Below are 22351 nucleotides of genomic sequence, written 5' to 3' on the forward strand. Positions count from 1 at the left end.
TGTCAGAGGTAGTTTCTTTACTTAGAGAGCAGTAAGGGTCTTAGTTCAGTATACAGTATACTCTGAATCCCCATTCTATTGTTGTGGGATTTTTAAAAGTTCATACTTTGCCTAGAACAGTAGTAGATTCGCCAACTTTAAGTACTTTTAAGTCGTCATCGGACAAGCATATGGACATACGTGGAATAGTATAGGTTAGATGGGCTTCAGATTGGTATGACAGGTCGGCGCAACATCGAGGGCCGAAGGGCCTGTACTGTGCGGTAATGTTCTATGTATCCTGAGGGCAAAGACCTTCGCCCCTCCCCTATTCTAAGTATGGTCACACCAAAATCTTAAACAAAATTTTTAAATGTTTAACTGTAGCATTTAACATTACTGCATTTGAATACATCAGAACCATTTAAAATTTAACCTCAAACACCATGATACACATTCAGATTAACCCACATGCTTCCTACTCTTCTATTCAACTTGTCACTGTTTATGCTAGCTAAGCTGTTTACATTGGAAAATTGGCTGCCAAATTTCACAGCAAGGCATCCACTGTTAACAGTGATTTAGCTGCTTGCAAAGCAAACACTGTACAACAATTTCCTCATTCCAAACCTGTAAGTTTATAAAGTAGGGATCCACAGTAGTTTTGAACAATTTGCTTTTATCCATGTCCTGCATTCAAACCTGGACTAATTAAACAATGATTTTATAGCAAAGATATAAGAGCTCAAACTCTATTTATTCCAAGTGATTCACTAGGCCACATCCCAGTTAAGGTCGTACCCATAGTCCACTTTCATCATGGTTTTAGCACATGGCACTTCAGGTTAGAGGGTCACTTATCACACACTACCACCTTCCTCCACTATGTAGTATACTCTGAATCCCCATTCTGTTGTTGTGGGATTGTTAAAAGTTCTTGTGGTTCTGCTCGCCGAGCTGGAAGTTTTTGCTGCAAACGTTTCGTTCCCTGGCTAGGGAACATCATCAGTGCTGTTGGAGCCTCGTGTGAAGCGCTGCTTTGATGTTTCTTCCGGTATTTATAGTGGTATAAATAAACCACTATAAATACCGGAAGAAACATCAAAGCAGCGCTTCACACGAGGCTCCAACAACACTGATATTCCCTAGCCAGGGAACGAAACGTTTGCAGCCAAAACTTCCAGCTCGGCGAGCAGAACCACAACAACGGATACCCGAGCTACAAATCTTCAATCAGTTTTTTGTTAAAAGTTCATTAATGAGTGAATTTGTTGTGTAGGCGTTGCTGGCAAGCCAGTGTGTATTGCCCATTCTTAACTGGGGCAAGAAGAGGGAATCATATTGCTGTGGGTCCAGGGTCACATGTAGGCCAGACCAGGTAACTAACAGATTTCCTTCCCCAAAGAACTTGAACCAACCAGGTGTGATGACACTGTGGCTTTAAGAGGTGCACTTTGTTCTGGCATTTTTTTTTTGGAAGAGAGGTTTTAAGACAGAGGTGAGCTGTCTATTTGGATTCAATAAAATGAACAACTTGAAGGACATTGGAATGTTTTTTTAAAAAAATTGGAACAATAGAAGCAGGTTGAACAGGTGGGTCAGGCTTCCAAAGGTCCAGAACTTTTAGGTTTGTTTTTAAAGCTTTCAGCAGTTGATGCTGGGTGGAAGTTGCAGTACATCTCCCCCTGTTCTGAGTTTTATCTTTATGCTTTTCTTCCTAGACTGGAGAATTGCTTGTCAGACAATCTATTTTTCTAAACTTGCCTTTTGCCAAGGGTGTGTTTATGGAATGTTACTACATTGGAACAGTTAATTAGTAATAGCTACTGTATCTATTATTCTGTTAAGTTTAGATAGAGTTGTTATTCCAATTTCTTCTTTCACCTGGTGTATCTTAAAATACAGTGTATGAATCGTGTTCTGCTTCAATCCTGTCAGTTTGACCAAACTGCAACTGGAGCACAGTTGCCATGAGAAAACTGTAGGGTCTAGACCATCATAATATATTTTGAGGGTGTTTGGTCTAGTCATATCACAGATTATCGAGAACCAATTTATAGCAAATCAACAACTGCTACATGGTCAGCTCTTTATTCCAGACTTCACTGACTTCAAATTTCACCATTTGCCATGCTGGGATGTGAACTCAGAATATTGGCCTGGGATTCTGGATTGCCAGTCCAGTGACATAACCAGTACGCTACCACGTGGCCTAATGCAAGAGGAGTAATTTCCTTTTCACTCAACAGCACGTGTGCTACTGGTTGGCAAGAAAGGCCCCCCCCACCCAAAGATAAAACTACAGTAACTCAAAATAAGACTGATTCCTGGGGTGAAAGGATTGTCCTATGAGACGATAGAGTAGGCTGCATTTACATTCCCTTGGATTTAGAAATGAAATAATTTCATTGAAACAAAATTCTTTATGACCTTGATGGGGGTGAATACAAGAGCATGTTTCCTCTGGATAGAAAAGGGGTGGCCATCTCCAGATAGCTGTTAATTATTGATGAGGAATTCCATTTTCAGTATTGTTAAAAAGAGATACACTAAAGCTATTCACCTTGAATTTTCCATTAGTTCATTAGGCATCACTAGCAAGGTTAGTATTTACTGCCCATTCCGAATGGCTCAGGAGGACAGTTAAAGAGTCAATCACATTGAGAGTCTGATGTCCACAGAAGAGGACAGACCAGAAAAGGTTGGCAAATTTTCTGAAGGACATTAAGGGTTTTCACAACAATTATCTGTGGTTGCCTTCAGGCTAGGTTCTATTCCAGATTTTTATTCAATTCAAATTTCATCATCTGCTATAGTGTGATTTTAACCCACTCCCTCAGAACATTAGTCAAGAGTTCTGGATTACTAGCCATCGACAGTGTCACGACCTCACCGCCTTCTTAGTCATCAAGACAGAAGAGCAGCAAATCACAAAGGGAGCAACAATTAATATCTCATGGAGAAAAAAAGCTACTGATTGGTTGGCAAAATTGAGTAGACAACTCAGACAGACGGTCAATCTTAATAAAAAGGCAGATCAGGCTCAAAGGACAATTCTGCTCATTTTGCTCATGTTTTATGTCACTCATACCGGGTAGAACTCACTAAATAAGACGAAAGTAAATTGGTAAAATAGCCTTTTATTTAAGATCAGGTTGCCATATCTTATTTTACGTTGATGGCTCATTTAAATTCTGGAGCCAAAAGATCTTGGGATGGATCAAGTCAGATTTCTGCCTTTCTAAAGTAGATGGAAAGGATAATAGGGACTTCATAGGCTCCAAGGAACAAGCAATGTATATCCTGGTGGTCCAATGGATATAGGAATGGAGTCATTGGATTCAGGGTTACTCTAACAGCTCTTCTCCACTCAAAGACCAATGTCTGCTGGAGTGAACTTTCACAATTATTTTCAATTAGGGCAAATTAAGACTAAAACCAAATTATTTTCAATTGCACAAAAACAAATAAGGTGTGGTTGCGTTTTCTTTGTTTTCGGTCCTTGGTAGTTTCAATTCTCCGAATGTTTCTCCAGCTCCCCTAATGCTTTCTTCAATTTCTGATGGATAATATTCATCTCAACCCAGTGACCTATAAAAATGAGACAGCCTTGCTAGAGTCACAATGCAAATTTGCAAGACAAATCATTTTCCTTCATGATCAGTTTTAAGGCGTGCATGTGCAGTGTTCAGGGGCAGAGTGGGGGAGAGCAGGACAGAGGGAAGAATTGGCTACCAATGATCTCCGACTTATCGCCAAGCTTTGAATGTAAAGCACCCAAGATCTTGTCCTTGTTCACACCCTTCCAAAACCCTCTTCTCTGAACTAGAATGGAAAAGGTATCACTGTTTTGCCCAGCATGATTCATTGAAGAATAAGGAGTTTCCCAGTATTCAAAATTCTATCGTTCTATTTCCTAGCAGCCAAGATCTGGATCAAGCCTGGGGGCTACACGAACTATTTATGGGAGGAAAACTGTCGAAGGCTTCGCTCAACATATTTCCAGTCAACCATCAAAATTGATCAGCTGAGCTTAAATGGTCAATAGGGCCTGGCGACAGCACATGGCAGAATCAAAGAATCATAGAATTCCAACATGGTGGAAAGGAGGCCAATCAGCCCAACAAATCTGCACAGCCCCTCCAAAGAGCATCCCACCAGACCACAACCCTATTTAAGAAACCTCACATTTCCTAAGGAGAAAGTGAGGACTGCAGATGCTGGCGATCAGATTAGAGAATGGTGGTGCTGGAAAAGCACAGCCGGACAGGCAGCATCCGAGGAGCAGGAGAGTCGATATAGTGTCATAGAGTCATACAGCATGGGAACAGACCCTTCGGTCCAACCCGTCCATGCCAACCAGATATCCCAACCCAATCTAGTCCCACCTGCCAGCACCCGGCCCATATCCCTCCAAACCCTTCCTATTCATGTCCACATCCAAATGACTCTTAAAATGTTGCAATTGTACCAGCCTCCACCACATCCTCTGGCAGCTCATTCCATATACATACCACCCTCTGCGTGAAAAAGTTGCCCCTTAGGTCTCTTGTATATCTTTCCCCTCTCACCCTAAACCTATGCCCTCTAGTTCTGGACTCCCCGACCCTAAGGAAAATACTTTGTCTATTTATCCTATCCATGCCCCTCAATTTTGTAAACCTCTACAAGGTCACCCCTCAGCCTCTGACGCTCCAGGGAAGACAGCCCCAGCCTGTTCAGCCTCTCCCTGTAGCTCAGATTGTCCAACTCTGGCAATATCCTTGTAAATCTTTTCTGAACCCTTTCAAGCTTCATAACATCTTTCCGACAGGAAGGAGACCAGAATTGCACGCAATATTCCAACAGTGGCCTAACCAATGTCCTGAAAAGCCGCAACATGACCTCCCAATTCCTGTACTCAATACTCTGACCAATAAAGGAAAGCATACCAAATGCCTTCTTCACTATCCTATCTACCTGCGTCTCCACTTTCAAGGAGCGATGAACATGCACTCCAAGGTCTCTTTGTTCAGCAACATTTCCTAGGACCTTACCATTAAGTGTATAAGTCCTGCTAAGATTTGCTTTCCCAAAATGCAGCACCTCGCATTTATCTGAATTAAACTCCATCTGCCACTTCTCAGCCCATTGGCCCATCTGCTCCAGATCCTTTTGTAATCTGAGGTAACCCTCTTCACTGTCCACTATGCCTCCAATTTTGGTGTCATTTGAAAACTTACTAACTGTACCTCTTATGCTCCAAATCATTTATGTAAATGACAGAAAGTAGAGGGCCCAGCAGCGATCCTTGTGGCACTCCACTGGTCACAGGCCTCCAATCTGAGAAACAACCCTCCACCACCACCTTCTGTCTTCTACCTTTGAGCCAGTTCTGTATCCAAATGGCTAGTTCTTCCTGTATTCCATGAGATCTAACTTTGCTAATCAGTCTCCCATGGGAAACCTTGTCGAATGACTTACTGAAGTCCATATAGATCACATCTACTGCTTTGCCCACATCAACCTTCTTTGTTACTTCTTCAAAATTGGCCTTTCTCCAATTTAGAACTTCAACTTTTAGATCTGGTCTATCCTTTTCCATCACTATTTTAAAATAAATAGAATTATGGTCGCTGGCGCCAAAGTGCTCCCCCAATGACACCTCAGTCACCTGCCCTGCCTTATTTCCCAAGAGTAGGTCAGGTTTTGCACCTTCTCTAGTAGGTACATCCACATACTGAATCAGAAAGTTGTCTTGTACAACTTACTTAAGAAATTCCTCTCCATCTAAACCTTTAACGCTATGGCAGTCCCAGTCTACGTTTGGAACATTAAAATCCCCTACCATAACCACCCTATTATTCTTACAGACAGCTGAGGTCTCCTTACAAGTTCGTTTCTCAATTTTCCTCTGACTATTGGGGGATCTATAATACAATCCCAATAAGGTGATCATCCCTTTCTTATTTCGCAGTTCCACCCAAATAACTTTCCTGGATGTATTTCCAGAAATATCCTCCCTCAGCACAGCTGTAATGCTATCCCTCATCAAAAACTCCACCTCCTCTCTTGCCTCCCTTTCTATCCTTCCTGTAGCATTTGTAGCCTGGAACATTAAGCTGCCAGTCCTGCCCATCCCTAAGCCATGTTTCTGTAATTCCTATGATATCCCAGTCCCATGTTCCTAACCATGCCCTGAGTTCATCTGCCTTCCCCGTTAGGCCCCTTGCATTGAAATAAATGCAGTTTAATTTATTAGTCCTACCTTGTCCCTACCTGCCCTGACTGTTTGACTCACTTCTGTTCTCAGCTGTACCCATCTCAGACTGATCTCTTTCCTCACTATCTCCCTGGATCCCCCTTCCAATGTCGTTGGTTCCAATGTGAACAATCTCCTCCTGCTGGCCCCTCTCCCCTGTGAGAACATTCTGCACCCTCTCTGAGACATCCTTGATCCTGGCATCAGGGAAACACACCATTCTGCTTTTTCTCTGCTGGCCACAGAAACGTCTGTCTGTACCTCTGACTACAGAATCTCCTAACACAATTGATCTCTTGGAAGCCGACATATCCCTCGTTGCATTAGAGCCAGTCTCAATACCAGAAACTTGGCTGCTTGTGCTACGTTCCCCTGAGAATCCATTACCCCCTACATTTTCCAAACCAGCATGCCTGTTTGAAATGGGTATATCCACAAAAGACTCCTGCACTAGCTGCCAACCTCTCTCACCCTTCCTGGAGTTAACCCATCTATGTGACTGTATCTGAGACTTTCCCCCCTTCCTATAACTGCCATCCATCACATACTGTTGCTGTTTCAAATTCCTCATCGCTTCTATCTGTCTCTCCAACCGATCCACTCGATCTGATAAGATTCGCATCCAACAGCATTTATTACAGATGTAATCTGCAGTAACCCTTAAACTCTCTTTAAACTCCCACATCTGACAAGAAGTACATATCACTGCAAAGGCCATTTTTGCTCCTTCACAGACCCAGAACATAACACCGTCTTATTCCTCTACAAAACACTGCACCAGGTTAAATTAATAGCTATGGTTTATATTTTAAGTTTAATCAAGAGACTTAACTCCAAAAACATATAATCAAAAAAGAATCCACTATACTCACTACTGCAGCCTTTCTCTTGGACAGACTTAAAACAACAATTAATTTATCTGATTCTGTGCTGTGAACTTCGCCCAACAGTTCCTCCAAGATTAGTTGTGAAATTTACTGTTTGCTAATTTTCACAGATGCACTCCGATGTTCAGTGATACATGAATTCGGAGTGCATCTGGGAAAATTAAACAGTGAAATTCACAACTAATCTTGGAGGAACTGTTGGGCGAAGTTCACAGCACAGAATCAGATAAGTTAATTGTTGTTTTAAGTCTCTCCAAGAAAAAGGCTGCAGTAGTGAATATAGTAGATTCTTTCTTGATTGTGTGTTATTGGAGATAAGTCTTTTGATTAAACTTAAAATGTAAGTTTCAGGCATAAGCCCTTCATCAGGAATAAGGCTTGTGTCAGGGCTGAGAGATGGTTGGTTTTCCTGCTCCTCAGCTGCCGTCTGACGGGCTGTGCTTTTCCAGCACCACACTCTCGACTCACATTTCCCATGGCTAATCCACCTAACCGGCACAGCTTTGGACTGTGGGAGGAAACTGGAGGATCCAAAGGAAACCCACACAGACACAGGGAGATGGGCAACTGTCCATGTGGAGTTTGCATGAAGGCTGGAATTGAACAGGGTCTCTAGTGCTGTGAGGCAGCAGTGCTAATCACTGTGCCACTCCTCCTGCTTAAATAGGGCCTGGATACATGCATAAAAAGGACTCCCATTCTGTGGGAAGGCTGGGCATTTGAGCATCAGTCACAGGCAAAAGAGGTTGATGGGGAGGGTCTATGGTTGGGTGGTATGGGACTGATCGTCTTGACCAAGCGCATCTGTGGGTTAATTGCCTTCAGGATGACAGAGGCAGAGAAAGAGGTAGAACAACAGTCTAACTCACACCCCATCAGCTTTACTCGATCAGGCTTTGGTGTGACTTGATGCTGGAACAAAAGAACTAATGTCTGCAGCAGAATGGCACATGGACAAGTAAATTATACTGTACCCAAATGATCAGTCGTTCTACCATGCCAGTGGTCTGGGCTGCGTTTGAAACGGTGATGTACCTCCTTCGTGTAGGTAGATTGTACCTCGCTCTGCCATTTACCCGAGAAACCTGGCATCACAAAATAACAATAAGTCTGCCACATACAAAAGAAGAATTTCACTCAGCACCATTCGTACATTCCACCCAACTTGGAAAAACTTCAGTCATCAGAAATTCATCTTCCACTCAAACTGACAGACTTGACACAGAAGAGGAAATCCCGATATGGAGAAGTGACCCAGGGAATGTTCACATTAATCGACTGTAATCCCAAGCTTGAGCTCAGAATGGGTTGGACGTGCAAACGTACAAAACTAAAGCAAACCTTTGGCCCCTCAAGTCTGTTCCTCCAAAAAGATGGTTTACGTATGTGTTTTGAGCTACACACTCTCATCTATCTCCGATAACCCTCCATCCTCCGGCCCGACAAGAATCTATCCATTTCTGTCCCAAAAACATTTTGTGTCCTTTCCACCTTGGAAGGAAGCGGAGGCAAGCTCCCAAGTTGCACAACCTTCCAGAAAGAATTCTCATTGTTTTCAGTTCTTCAAGTTCTGGACTGACCCACAAGAGGAAAAGTCCTTTCTATATTCACCTTATTAAGACCATTCACAGGATCTTCTACACTACAATAAAGTCAGCCCTCACTAAACACCAGTGGAAACAAGATCAGCCTGTCCAACAAATTCTCATTAAACAACCCTCTCATTTTAAAAACATCAATCTGGTTACCCTCCTAACCATATTTACACCCTTGAAACCAAATCGTTACACATTATTTGTTATATGGTCTCAACATTCCCTATATAATTGAAAAACAACATCCAATTACCATTGCAGGATTGGAATCCATATCTCAGCGTAACGGTCTCCATTACTACTCCATCATCATCTCCCTGCTATTCAGATTATACTCAGGCACTTGCTTTCAGAACCAGGTATTTTTGCTCTGTTATACTAATCACCATTTCTCTCTCGCTCTCTCTTCTCTCCCCCCACCCCTCTTCCTCAGAAAAATCATGTTTTAAGACAGAAATATAGGAAATGATCCTTGATCAATTTGTTTTGAATAAAAGCTCTACATAGTTACCAAACTTGTACTGTCGCCTTATTCTAGAAGTCAAGTCACGGGAAAAATGAAAGCATCTGCATTCATGATCTGAATAATTGCAACAAACATCAAGGATTCGCAATCACAAGTTAGCTATATCAGAGTGGAGTTTGCAAATGGTGGTGATGGTTTTTAAACTGACCAGAGTGACAGATCTGTCTTCTGACAGAGTCAGGCAGGCATTTGCATCAAGGACAGACATAGTTGGGTTAGATGAATATTACAGCGCCAAAGGGCTGAAAAAATTCCCATTACCCAATATCCATTCTAATCAATGCCACAGCAACTCATGTAGGATAGCCCTATTCTTAGTCTGGTCAAAATCTAAAATAAACAAAGTGGGAATCGCACCTATAAAACGTTCTTGTTTTCATAGAGCGCAGAAGGGGGCCATTCTCTGCTAGCAATGCCTATTCTGGATCTCCACAAAAAAGGCAAGCAGTTGCATTTAATCCAGCCACACCAATTTAATATACCCATAACCCTGTAAGCTCTTTGTCCTCATGTACCCATCCAACACTTGAAAAAAATTATTTATAGCATCAGCTGACAACATGTAACTTGAGTTTAAAATTACAAAAGAACGGACATGTATTAGAATAACACCTTTTGTGGCCTCACCATTCCCTAAAGTGCTCCACAATCTAATGAAATACTTTATGAAAGTACAGGATCTCTAAAAGAATGAATGTTCCAGTGATAATAAAGTGAATACTTTATGTAGACGTGTGGAATGAATTGGCAGTACCTGGAAAGATGTTGCATCGGAGAGGATAGCCTATCTTTTCATACCAACTTATTTCATCAGTAGGTTGCTCCTGTGGTTGTACTGAGGGAACCTCCGAATCCGACCTCTTTGCTGGCACCTCTTTTTCCCTCAAGAACTCCCTAACCTTCACAGAAACAAGAAACAGGATGGCTGAATGAACAGATAAATCACATAAGCTCTCTTTCTCGCTCCAATTTCCTCTTGCCAGCAGGATAGACCTTCACAGGTGCGGAATTGCAACACAGGTTACCAGCCACCTTAATCATTTCATGCAAAAATGACCAATATTCACATTAACCCACAATGTTGGAGATGATTTCCTCATGGATGGCAACACCGTTAATCTACATTCTCCTGTAATAGACAGGCACCCAGCAATACCAGGCAGAAGTGGGTACTGCAGATTAGAGTCAAGATTGGAGCAGTGCTGGAAAAGCACATGAGGTCAGGCAGCATCCGAGGAGCAGGAAAATCGACATTTCAGGCAAAAAGACATTCATTCCTGACGAAATTCTTTTTGCCTGAAACGTAGATTTTCTTGCTCCTCTGATGCTGCCTGATCTGCTGGGCTTTTCCAGCACCACTCTAATCTTGACCCAGCAATACCAGCTAACCTCAGTGTAGACCTGCAGCAATGCAATTTACTGAAGACCCAATCATACAGTCACAGCTCATGGTTACTGGCCTGGGTCTTGTACTATAAAATTCAAAAGCTTATGTATCTTTTCATCCCTTGTCATTATTACAGTTTCAACCCCTGAAAAACTGGTTAGCACTGCTGCCTCACAGCACCAGGGTCCCAGGTTCGATTCCCGCCTCTGGCAACTGTCTGTGTGGAGTTTGCACACAATCTCCCAGCTTCTGCGTGGGTTTCCTCCAGGTGCTCCAGTTTCCTCCCACAGTCCAAAGATGTCAGGTTAGGCAAATTGGCCATGCTACATTGACTAATGCACCTAACACTATGGACAGAGGGAAAATCGGTCTGGGTGGGTTACTCTTCGGAGGATCGGTGTGGACTTGTTGGGCCGAAGGGCCTGTTTCCACATTGTGGGGAATCTAATCTAATCATAAATATCAGAATTATGACAGTTAACCTCATATTGTAGCAGGGGTACTTATTGTAAAAATTTAAAAAGGCAGAGTGGGAAAAATAGGCAGAAGTTAAAGGAGGAGAAAAAGAGTATTCACTTAACAATTTAGGCAACAGCAATAAATTAATGCACAGCAAGATTCCATAGACTATATCATTAAGAGATAATCTTTTGAAGCGGAGATAAAATCGCTCCAGAGTATCTGGCATAGCCCCCTTACTCTTCTTTGAGAAATGTAACAGGATCTTAGAAGACTGTGTCATCAATGTTAGATAGGACCTCAAATTTAAAATGAACCTGAAAGATGGCCTTTCCAAAACTGTAGCACTCCCTCCGTACTGCAAAAGGGTGGTCTACTTGATTATACACTCGCATCTTTGGAGTGCAGCTTAAGAGAGTCCACCTAATGGTGCTGAGCTGAGGGTGCTACCCATTGAGCCATGACTGAAATATCCAGTAACATTACTGCGAAGTTACCATCCCCATCGTTCACCAAGTTAGGTGCAAAAACCAACTACACAAGTACTCTTTCCACACTCACCTCATCATCCGTTAGCAGCTCATCCACAACATGGGTTCTAAACTTGTGCTTAATATTTTGGGGAATTATACATTCGACTTCTTGACTGGGGGGCTGCTGCAGAGCCTCACACAATGGTGACTGTGTGCCATCGGTCATCGCACTAGGTGTGCAAGGCACAGATCTTTCTCTGTCAATTTGCCGCCCAGTGATTCTTCCATCAAGAGATGTTTTAAGAGATCTCTTTGGTTCAGAGCTGTCGTCCCTAACATCCCGTTTGGTGCCATTGGTATTTCTGGATTTTGGGCTCGTCGTTCTCAATAAATCAAGGCAATTCCCAGATTTAGTAATATTTACAGATTCAGGCTTGCACTTGTGCTGTTCCAACAGATTATCTGGTTTTGCATCGCTTGGCACAGTGGCAACTTTTTGTTCTTCTTCTGATAACCCTGTAATTAAGAGAGAAGGAAAAGATTTGCATTTACACAGTATCTTTAAACTGCAATTTTGCATCTCAAAGCACTTCAGCTTTTGAAGTTTATTCACTGCTGCAATGTAGAAACATGGCAGCTGATCCGCACCCAGAAACAGTGAACAGATAATCTGCTTTTTGATCAAGAGAAACATGGGCCAGGTCAGAGAATAATCCTGCTTTTTCAAAATTCACATCACAGGATCTTTTACATCTGTTCAAAATGGGCTGAGGTTCAACATCTCTTCAGAAAGATAGATTAGATTAGATTACTTACAGTGTGGAAACAGGCCCTTCGGCCCAACAAGTCCACACCGACCCGCCGAAGCGCAACCCACCCATACCCCTACATTTACCCCTTACCACTATGGGCAATTTAGAATGGCCAATTCACCTAACCCGCACATCTTTGGACTGTGGGAGGAAACCGGAGCACCCGGAGGAAACCCACGCAGACACGGGGAGAACGTGCAAACTCCACACAGTCAGTCGCCTGAGTCGGGAATTGAACCCAGGTCTCCAGGCGCTGTGAGGCAGCAGTGCTAACCACTGTGCCACCGTGCCGCCCATAGCACCTCCAGCAGTACAACATTCCTTCAGGATTACACTTAAGTGTTGGTCTTTGATCTTTGTAATCATCCACGAAGCCCAATTTGAACCCACAACTTATGGCTCACAGACAAGATTTCTGATGATTCACGGTGATGCAGTTTTAAGTTAATTTAACCTGGTTGTGTTTTTTTTAAGAACGGCAGAGGTGCTGAGCTCTACCAGCATCACTAAAGTGAGCAGCTTGAGACACCTTGGCTCTTCTTTTTAAAAGTTGGAATAATAGAAGCAGCCTGAATGGTGCAGCTGAACTCCCACAGAACAAGGATTTTACTTTTGGCTTTCAGCAATTGCTGTTGGGGTCTTGAAGTGGAAAGTCTTTTTTGCCCCTATCTTGGTTACCATAAGACATAGGAGGGGAAGTAAGGCCATTCAGTCCATCGAGTCCACTCCGCCATTCAATTATGGCTGATGGGCATTTAAACTCCACTTACCCGCATTCTCCCCGTAGCCCTTAATTCCTTGTGACATCAAGAAGTTATCAATCTCTGCCTTGACGACATTTAGCATCCCAGGCTCCACTTCACTCTGCGGCAATGAATTCCACAGGCCCACCACTCTCTCGCTGAAGAAACGTCTCCGCATTTCTGTTCTGAATTTTCCCCCTCTAATTCTAAGGCTGTGTCCACGGGTCCTAGTCTCCTCACCTAACAGAAACAATTTCCTAGTGTCCACCCTTTCCAAGCCATGTACAGCCAAGAAGCTGGGGGGTCTGTCTCGCATGCAACTCCTGTAGCAGGCAATCTGTTTTCTGAAGTTGTCTTTTTCAAAGGGTGTGATTATAGGATATTACTATATTGCAACAGTTATTGTGCAGTCTGTTCTGCTATAACATGTTTTTCTTCAATGCAAGTTGGCCATAATGTGATTGAAGCATTTAAACCATTTGTAGAAAGCGAACTTTCCTTACATGTATTAGCTATAATGCGACTCTGGTCCCATTGTGTAATAGCAGCACAATTTAAACCAATTTTCTTATTGCACAGGAACAGAAATATTGCAATATATCAGAACAGACGACTATTCTGATAGGTTTTCCAATAGAATGGAGTTGTTCCAATTATTTTTGTTGTATTTTAACTATTGTAGATGAATAAAGTGTGTTTTGCTTTAAATCCAGTAGTTTGACCAATTGAACTGCATCTGAAATACAACACTTTAAATTTACCTTTAAGAATAATAAGTTTGGGTCTAGACTACCTAGTGAATATTGAGGGGTTTGATCTGCTCCATAACATTTTTGTCCTTTATTGTGGGTATTGCGGGCAAGGCAGCACTTAATGCCCATCCCTAATTGCCCATAGAGCAGTTAAGAGTCAACCACGTTGCTGAGGGCCTGGAGTTACATGGAGACCACACGAGATAAGGATAACAGTTTCCTTCCCTAAAAAGGACATGACCGAACCAGATGGGTTTTACTGACAATTGGCAATGGATTCATGGTCATGATCAGACTTTTCCAGATTTTTTAAAAAAAAACTTGAATTCAAATTCTACCATCCGCCATGGCAAATTCAAACCTGGGTTCCAGAACATTAGCTGGGTCTCTGGATTAACAATCCAGCAATAATACCACTAGCCCATTGCCTCCCCCATTTACAATAATTTTACAACATGACAAGACCAAAAGACTGGCAACGTAAGAACTGGAAGGTATGCTGGGCTACATAATTTCATTTCAGTGGTGGAAGGAGAGTTTGAATTTCGTCTGAATTATTGACTGCCCAATTCGCTTTTGCCTATCGTGAAACTCTTGCCCTAGAGTATGACCAGTATTTACAGTTTTTCCATTTGCACTTAACCACTTGGATGTTAGATTGGAAAGGGAATCTCAATCTCATGTTATTCAACAGGAGATACTAAGTTGAGGTTTGCCGTAACTAACTGATGCAAGACACATATGTTTGACATTAAAAATTACTAGGCTAACTATTGGGGAGGTACCACAGGTACAAGGCTACTTTGCACTCAACATCCACTTGTGCATTTGTTGAAACATTCCTGATGAAGGGCTTATGACCGAAATGTGGATTCTTCTGCTCCTCAGATGCTGCCTGACCTGCTCTATTTTTCCAGCACCACACTCTCGACTCTGATCTCCAGCATCTGCAGTCCTCACTTCACCTAATGTATTTGGAACATAGGACACAACGTTACAGCGCAGTACAGGCCCTTCTGTCCTCAATGTTGCATCGACATGTAGAATTAATCTGGCGCCATCTAACCTATGTCGTTCATTACTATGCATATGGTTGCCTAATGTCCATTTAAATGCCCTTAACTTCAGCGAGTCCACTACCATTGCAAGTAAGCCATTCCACACCCCTACTACTCTGAATAAAGAAACTACCCCTGATATCTGCCTTAAATCTATCAACCCCTCAATTTAAAGTTATGCCCCTGCGTGTTAGCCTTCACCAGAGGAAAACGCCTCTCACTCTTCACCCTATCTAACCCTCTGATTATCTTTTAGGTCTCGATTAAGTCACCTCTCAACTTTTCTTCTCTCCAATGAAAACAGCCTCAGTTCCCTCAGCCTTTCCTCATAAGAGCTTCCTTCCATTCCAAGCAACATCCTAGTAAATCTCCTCTGAACCCTTTCCAAAGCTTCCACATCCTTTCTGATGCAGTGACCAGAACAGAACGCACTACTCCAGGTACAGCCTTACCAGTGTCTTGTACAGCTGAAGCATGACTTTGTGGCTCAGAAAAGCAATCCCCTACAAATAAACGCCAACACACCATACGATTTCTTAACAACCCTATCAATTTGGGTGGCAACTTTCAGGGATTTATTCACCTGGACACAAATCTCTTTGTTCATCTACACTGCCAAGTATTTAGCCATTAGCCAAGTACTCTGCATTCCTGTTATTTCTCCCAAAGTGAACTACCTCACTTTCCCACATTAAACTCCATTTGCCACTTCTCTGCCCAGCGCTGAAGATCTGGACCCCCAATGGGGTGTCTCGGTTTCACAACTGGTCAACAAACACTCACAATTGGTTTGGCTTTTAAGACTTCACTATTTTTCATACGGCTGGACACAGAGCGCCCAGAAACAGTTTATACACCTTTGTGTTCCTCACAAGAGCTGTGCACATGGTTTAAAACCAAAAGCATCTTTATACCTTTCTTAAAGGAGGGTGCAGGCCATGATCGCACAGTACATTCAAACAATTACCAATCAATATACGATACCACTTGTTTGACCGTTAATTTAGTCCAATGATATTTCCTGGGAACCAACTTTGTTTTCCAACACTTAGACCACCCTTATTTCACTAACTGAGCCAATGCACCAGCATCTGAAGATCAGTTAGGATGGCCAATAATGTTTTGTCTTGTTTAGTTATTTCTATGCTGTAAAGACAGCATTGTCTGCTAATCGTTATTGAAGCAGACGGTGGTTAGTCAATTATGCAGCTACAGCAGAATTAGCAGTTAATAACGTAAAAGTCATTTTATCCAGCTTTAGCAGAATTGTCAATTTGCAAACTAGAAGCAATTTTGTCATGTTATTTGCATTGAGAAGCCATTTTATTACCACCCAAGTTATTAAGAGCATCTGCATTCAGGTTGCAGATCCTCAGCTCTGCATCTTATCTATGTTCCTCTGTAACCCACAGCATCCTTCAGCACTATCCAGAACTCTGCCTACCTTAGTGTCACCTGCAAATTTACTAACCCATCCTTCTACATCCACATCCAGACCATTTACAAAAAAAAGACAAACAGCAGTGGCCCCATAACAGATCCTTGCAGGACACCATTGGTAACTGAGCTCCAGGGTGAACATTTCCCATCAGCCACCACTGTCGACTTTCAGTTAGCCAATTTCTGATCCAATTCGCTAAATCACCTTCAATTCCGAAACTCCATATTTTGTGCAATAACGTACCGTGTGAACCGTAAACACCTTGATTGATCTTGCTTTATTGGTTAAGACGACATTAGGAAGACCTCATGTACTCTTCAAAATTGTTCCACAGAATAACTTTTGTGCGAGAGATCTCAACCCAACACAGTGCTAAAATTTTGTATAGTCCTGCTTATGCTTCAACTCAACTTGACTGGGACATGAAAAGCTCCACAGAGCTTTTAATGAACATTAAACCAAACTTCTACAGACAAATACCATAGGAAGAAGGTGTTATTGATTAGACCAGAACTTATTGCCCCATCCTTGTTGTTCCTGAGAAAGCAGAAGTGAGTCATCTTCTTGAACCACAGCAATCTACATAGTCCTGTTCTGTATAGAGTTCCAGATTTTGATGCAGTGACAATGAAAGCACTATAGTATAGTTCCAATTCAGGAAGGAGAGACTTGGAAGGGAACTTGCAAATGGTGGCATTCTTAGGTGTCTGCTAAGCTTATCCTTCTTAGCAGTAGTAGTGATCACAGGCTTTATTTTGGGGGTGGGGAGGTGGTGGTGGCGGTAGTGCCCTGTTAAAGGAGATTTGACAATTGCTGCAGTTTATCTTGTACATGGCATATTACTCCACAGAGCAGCGGTGGCGGCAAAAAGGAGTGAACAAACTTAGTGGATGGGGTGCCAATCAAGCATGCTGCTTTGCCCCGATGTCAAACTCGAATGTGGTCATGGCCACACTCATCCCGCCACGTACACAGTAATCCATCACATTCCTGACTTGTGCCTCATATGTTGGGAAAATTTTGGATAAATCAGGAAGCAAGTTACTTTTGCAGAATTGTCATCCTCTGACCTTTTTCCTTGTAGTCACCATATGTGTGAGGAATGAGAGAAAGGAGGGGTAGGCGTAAGTGTTAGCAAAAATGTGTGGTGAGTGAAGCCATCTAAATACTCCATTATCCAGCACAATAGCACTCCTCAGGGATACAATCACCTACATGCAGGACAGGGTGTTGGACACCTGCCTCATCAGCCTGGACCAGGAGAAAGCCTTTGACAGGATATCACACGGGTATATGAGAGATGTTCTCTCCAAAAGTGGGCTTTGGGGAGGGAATCTGTAATTGGATCAGACTGCTCTACACCAACATCGTCAGTGCAGTCTCAATCAATGGGTGGGAATCAGATAGCTTCCCAGTCCGATCCGGAGTCAGGCAGGGCTGCCCTCTCTCTCTCCTGCCTTGTTTGTGTGCTGCATAGAGCCATTTGCCGAGTCCATCAGAAAGGATGCGAGCCTGAGAGGGGTGACTATTCCTGGCAGCGGGAGCCTGCAGGTTAAGGCCTTGCTGTACACGGATGATGTCACTGCTTTCTGCTCGGATCTGCTGTCTGTGCGCAGAATCATGTGCATGTGTGACCAGTTCGAACGGGCCTTGGGGGCCAAGGTCAACCGAGGCAAGAGCAAGGTCATGCTCTTCGGGAACTGGGCTGACCAATCCTTCATCCCGTTCACTGTCAGGACTGACCACCTGAAGGTGCTGGGTATTTGGTTCGGGGGGGGCTGGGGCTTGCGCCAAGTCTGGGCGGGAGCATATCAAGAAAGTGAGGCAGAAACTGGGCAGATGGAAGCTACAGTCGCTCTCCATTGAGGGAAAAAACCTGGTCATCAGGTTTGAGGCACTGTTATATGTGGCACAGGTCTGGCCTATTCCCCGGACCTGTGCAGTCACAGTCACCCAGGCCATCTTCCATTTTATATGGAGATCAAAGGTGGTCAGGCTCTGAAATGACTCAAATGTATAAAGATCTGGGCAACGGGGGAAACAAACACACCCAATGCCACCCTCACCCTGATGGCCACCTTTGTGTGTGGCTGCATCAAGCTGTGCGTGGATCCCCGGTACGCAAACACCAAGTGTCACTACGTACTGAGGTTCTACCTGTCCCCGGTGTTGCGAAGGATGGGCCTGGCCTCGCTGCCGCGGAACGCTCCAAGCAGTTGGACCATTCCGTATCACCTGTCCTCCGTGGAGAAATTTATGAAGAAAAACACCTTTGACCACAAGTCCATCAGGAAGTGGTCAGCACATAGTGTCCTCAAGACCCTTCAGGAAGAGGAGAGGGCGGATCGTGTTGAGCGATTCCCTGAGTTGACTGTCAAAGCCATTTGGCAGAATGCCTCATCGCCAGAACTTTCCAACAAGCACCAAGACATGGCTTGGCTGGTGGTGAGAAGGGCTCTGCCTGTGAGATCCTTTGTGCACACCCGGACTCTCTGCCGCACCACACGCTGCCCTCGAAGCGGCTGCGCGGGGGACGAGACTGTCACACACCTCCTTCTGGAATGTGCCTATGCAGAGGAAGTCTGGCGAGGAATGCAGTGATGTTTGTCGAGGTTCGTCCCGAGCAGCACCGTGACGCAGGACTCCATGGTCTACGGTCTGTTCCCCGAGATGCACACCGAGACGAACATCAACTGTGCCTGGAGGATCATCAACTCGGTGAAAGACGCTCTTTGGTCTGTCCAAAACCTGTTGATCTTACAGCTGAAGGAGCTGACCCCGATTGAGTGCTGTGGACTGGCACATTCCAAGGTCCAGGACTACGTGCAGAGGGACGCGCTGAAGCTTGGGGCAGCTGCCGCCAAGGAGCCGTGGGAAAAGACCACGGTGTAACGTCCGCCTGCCAAAGAACAGGGGGCCCACGCACTAAGGGGGCTCCGCTGACGCCTCAGCTAAATATATGGATAGTAAATGTACAGGCACTCTATACGAATGATTACTTGATCTCTGTATGCAAAGAAACGGAACGTTTATGTATGTATGACATGACCAATTGTACAGATCATCAAAATATTTACGAATAAAAGATATTTTTGAAATAAAAAATAGTAAACAAATGATAGAATCCCACTTGCCTTAAATTTACAACATGGTTAAGAGTGCAGCCACTGTACAAATCCAAACATGAATCATTCTAGTCCATATAGTTGTTTTACCTTTGTAGAAACCTTTGCTATCCAACGTTGTACCAAAGAGGGATCGACCAGGGTACCTCTGGCCTCCAGCATTTAGAGTTTCGGATTTTGTCAGCTGATCTAGAAAAAAGTTAATTTTATTTTGCAAAGGAACTTTAAAAGCTATGCTTGGAAAGATGTCTTTGTGCACTTTCCAGCTTTAATAAAGGCCTCCCATTATGCGTAACTCTTAAAATGAAGGCCTCATCTGCATAAGACATGCATTTCAATTCACACACAGTTAGGTAAGCACAGTGGCTGTGGTTAACACTGCTACCTCACAGCATCAGTGACCCAGATTCGATTCCAGCCTCGGGTGACCATCTGTGTAGAGTTTGCACATTCTCCCCGTGTCTGCGTGGGTTTCCTCTGGGTGCCCCGGTTTCCTCCCACAGTCCAAAGATGTGCAGGTTAGGTGAATTGGTCTTGCTAAATTGCCCATAGTGTTAGGTGCATTAGTCAGAGGGAAATGGGTCTGGGTGGGTTACTCTTCAGAGGGTCGGTGTGGACTGGTTGGGCCGAACGGTCTGTTTCCACACTCTGGGAATCTAATCTAAGTTCTCACAAAGCATACTTAATAGCCAGATTTCATTTTTACTTCTCCAAAACTGTAATGAGCTTCCCCACCTTATGTAATAGAAATAATTCAGAGGGACACCACTGGAATTGGAAAAACTCTGAGGGCAGTATGATGGCTCAGTGGTTAGCAGGGACCCAGGTTTGATTCCAGCCTCGGATGACTGTGGAGGTTTCACATTCTGTGTCAGTGTGGGTTTCTTCTGGTAAACTGGTTTCCTCCCAGTCTAACGATGTGCTGGTTAGGTAGTTTGGCCATGCTAAATTGTCCATTGTGTACAGTTTAGATGTGTTAACCATGGGAAATGCAGGATTACAAAGGACAGGGTGCATTCCTGTAGGATGCTTAATGGAGGGTTGGTGTGGACTTGATGGGTTGAATGGCCTGCTTCCATATTGTAGGAATTCCATGATCCTATAAAAGAACTAGCAGTAGGAATGTGCATTCTACTATTCAGTAAGATCATAACTGGTAACATTATTTGTTTTTCCCTTGTTCCTGGTAGAGATGGCTGCAGGTTAAGGCCAGGCTTATTTATCTTCATGATCTTTGTTGACCATTTTTAAGCAGAACGAGAGAGATCACCAAAATAAGCCAGTGCTAGGTTTGTCTGGGAAATCTCAGTTGATGAAGTGCTTGTATTGCAGTGTGGCTTAAGCTCCCACTCCCATTGGTGGTCATTTGCTTCTTTCCTTTATACAGTATTAACAAGGAGAAAGTGACGTCTGCAGATGCTGGAGATCAGAGCTGAAAAATGTGTAGCTGGAAAAGCGCAGCAGGTCACTCAGCATCCAAGGAACAGGAGATTCGACGTTTCGGGCATAAGCTCTTCTTCAGGAAGAAGGGCGGCTTATGCCCGAAACGTCGAATCTCCTGTTCCTTGGATGCTGCCTGACCTGCTGCGCTTTTCCAGCAACACATTTTTCAGCTACAGTATTAACAACATAGTTCATTCCCCAAACACCTCCCTTAGGAATTGGATTATGATGAAACATAACGAGTCTGTTGCCTCTCTCCAGTTATGGAGCTGTCCTCTGCCTGTTCCAGAAATTTTGATTCTGGATTAAAATTTGTCTTTTAGATTAGATTCCCTATAGTGTGGAAACATGCCCTTCGGCCCAACAAGTCCACACCAACCCACTGAAGGGTAACCCACCCAGACCCATTCCCTATATTTATCCCTGATTAATGCACCTAACTGTGGGCAATTCACCTGAGCTGCAGGTCTTTGGATTGCATGGAAGAAACCCACACAGACACGGGGAGAATGTGCAAACGCCACACAGTCGCCCGAGACAGGAACTGAACCCAAGTCCTGTGGCGTTGAGAGGCAACAGTACTAACCACTGTGCTACTGTGCCGTCCCTACTTTCAGTGCGCCGTCTCTAAGCTTCCCTGATCTCAAACTACAATGTGCCTCACTCCTTCCCATACTTCTGATTACAAAAATATTTTGCAATAGCTTGGTGACATGTTGCAAGCTGTTTTTTTTTAAAAAAGTTAAAAACTTAGCCCCTTCGGATTTCTGACATTGCTGGAGCCAGTTCTACTGTGAAACCGAGAGTTTAAATCCATCCAAGTAGAATCGGAGATAATGGGAAAGGGTATTACCTGTAATTGCAGCCGTTTCCGAAACTGGGAAAAAAATAAAAAGCATCAATTGTTTAATTTTTGTATCATTAACAACTTTGCAAAACATTTCGCGATTTTAGGTTTTCAGGTCGTAGTAGTTACCAACCTTGAAACTGAGGACACTCAGGATCCATCGTAGCTCCCAGTGATGGCTGCGGCTGGTCCAATGCGGCTGCAGTTACAAAGGTCTTCAAGTTACCAATCAGGACTGTCTGTCCAAGAGCTCCACCAACCAACAAGCGTCGTACTCATCACGTGCAGCTCGAATGTATCGGAGGTTGCCAAGGCAACAATAGTGAATATTCGATTGAAGTGTAGCAACTAACAGAATGGAAATGATTTGGAGATGCCGGTGTTGGACTGGGGTGTTTCCAGAATGGAAACAGGACTCCCTTCTCAGGAAGACTGTTGGAACTAGAGTTATTGTTAATACCGGGAACAGATTTGTCAATCCCTCCTGAGATTCTCCGGCACTTTCCGTTTTTCAAATCTCCCTCTAGCATTTTAACGCCAAGTCTTAAACAAGTAATCTTGAACTGCTGCGGGCAAAAGATAG

General features: G+C 43.6%; 1 protein-coding gene across 1 annotated transcript; it reads right to left on the reverse strand.

The window, feature by feature from the left end:
- Positions 1-3138: 3138 nt before the first annotated feature.
- Positions 3139-21954, reverse strand: LOC132831461 (ciliary microtubule inner protein 4). The gene is made up of 7 exons (XM_060849621.1): positions 21902-21954; positions 21775-21798; positions 19569-19667; positions 11636-12063; positions 9983-10127; positions 8082-8192; positions 3139-3570 (listed from the first exon to the last, which is right to left on the reverse strand). Exons 1-7 carry the CDS (start codon positions 21927-21929, stop codon positions 3491-3493), a joined length of 915 nt encoding a protein of 304 aa, XP_060705604.1. The 5' UTR covers positions 21930-21954; the 3' UTR covers positions 3139-3490.
- Positions 21955-22351: the final 397 nt, after the last annotated feature.

Source organism: Hemiscyllium ocellatum, chromosome 33, assembly GCF_020745735.1.
Source record: "Hemiscyllium ocellatum isolate sHemOce1 chromosome 33, sHemOce1.pat.X.cur, whole genome shotgun sequence".
NCBI classification, from domain to species: Eukaryota; Metazoa; Chordata; class Chondrichthyes; order Orectolobiformes; family Hemiscylliidae; genus Hemiscyllium; species Hemiscyllium ocellatum.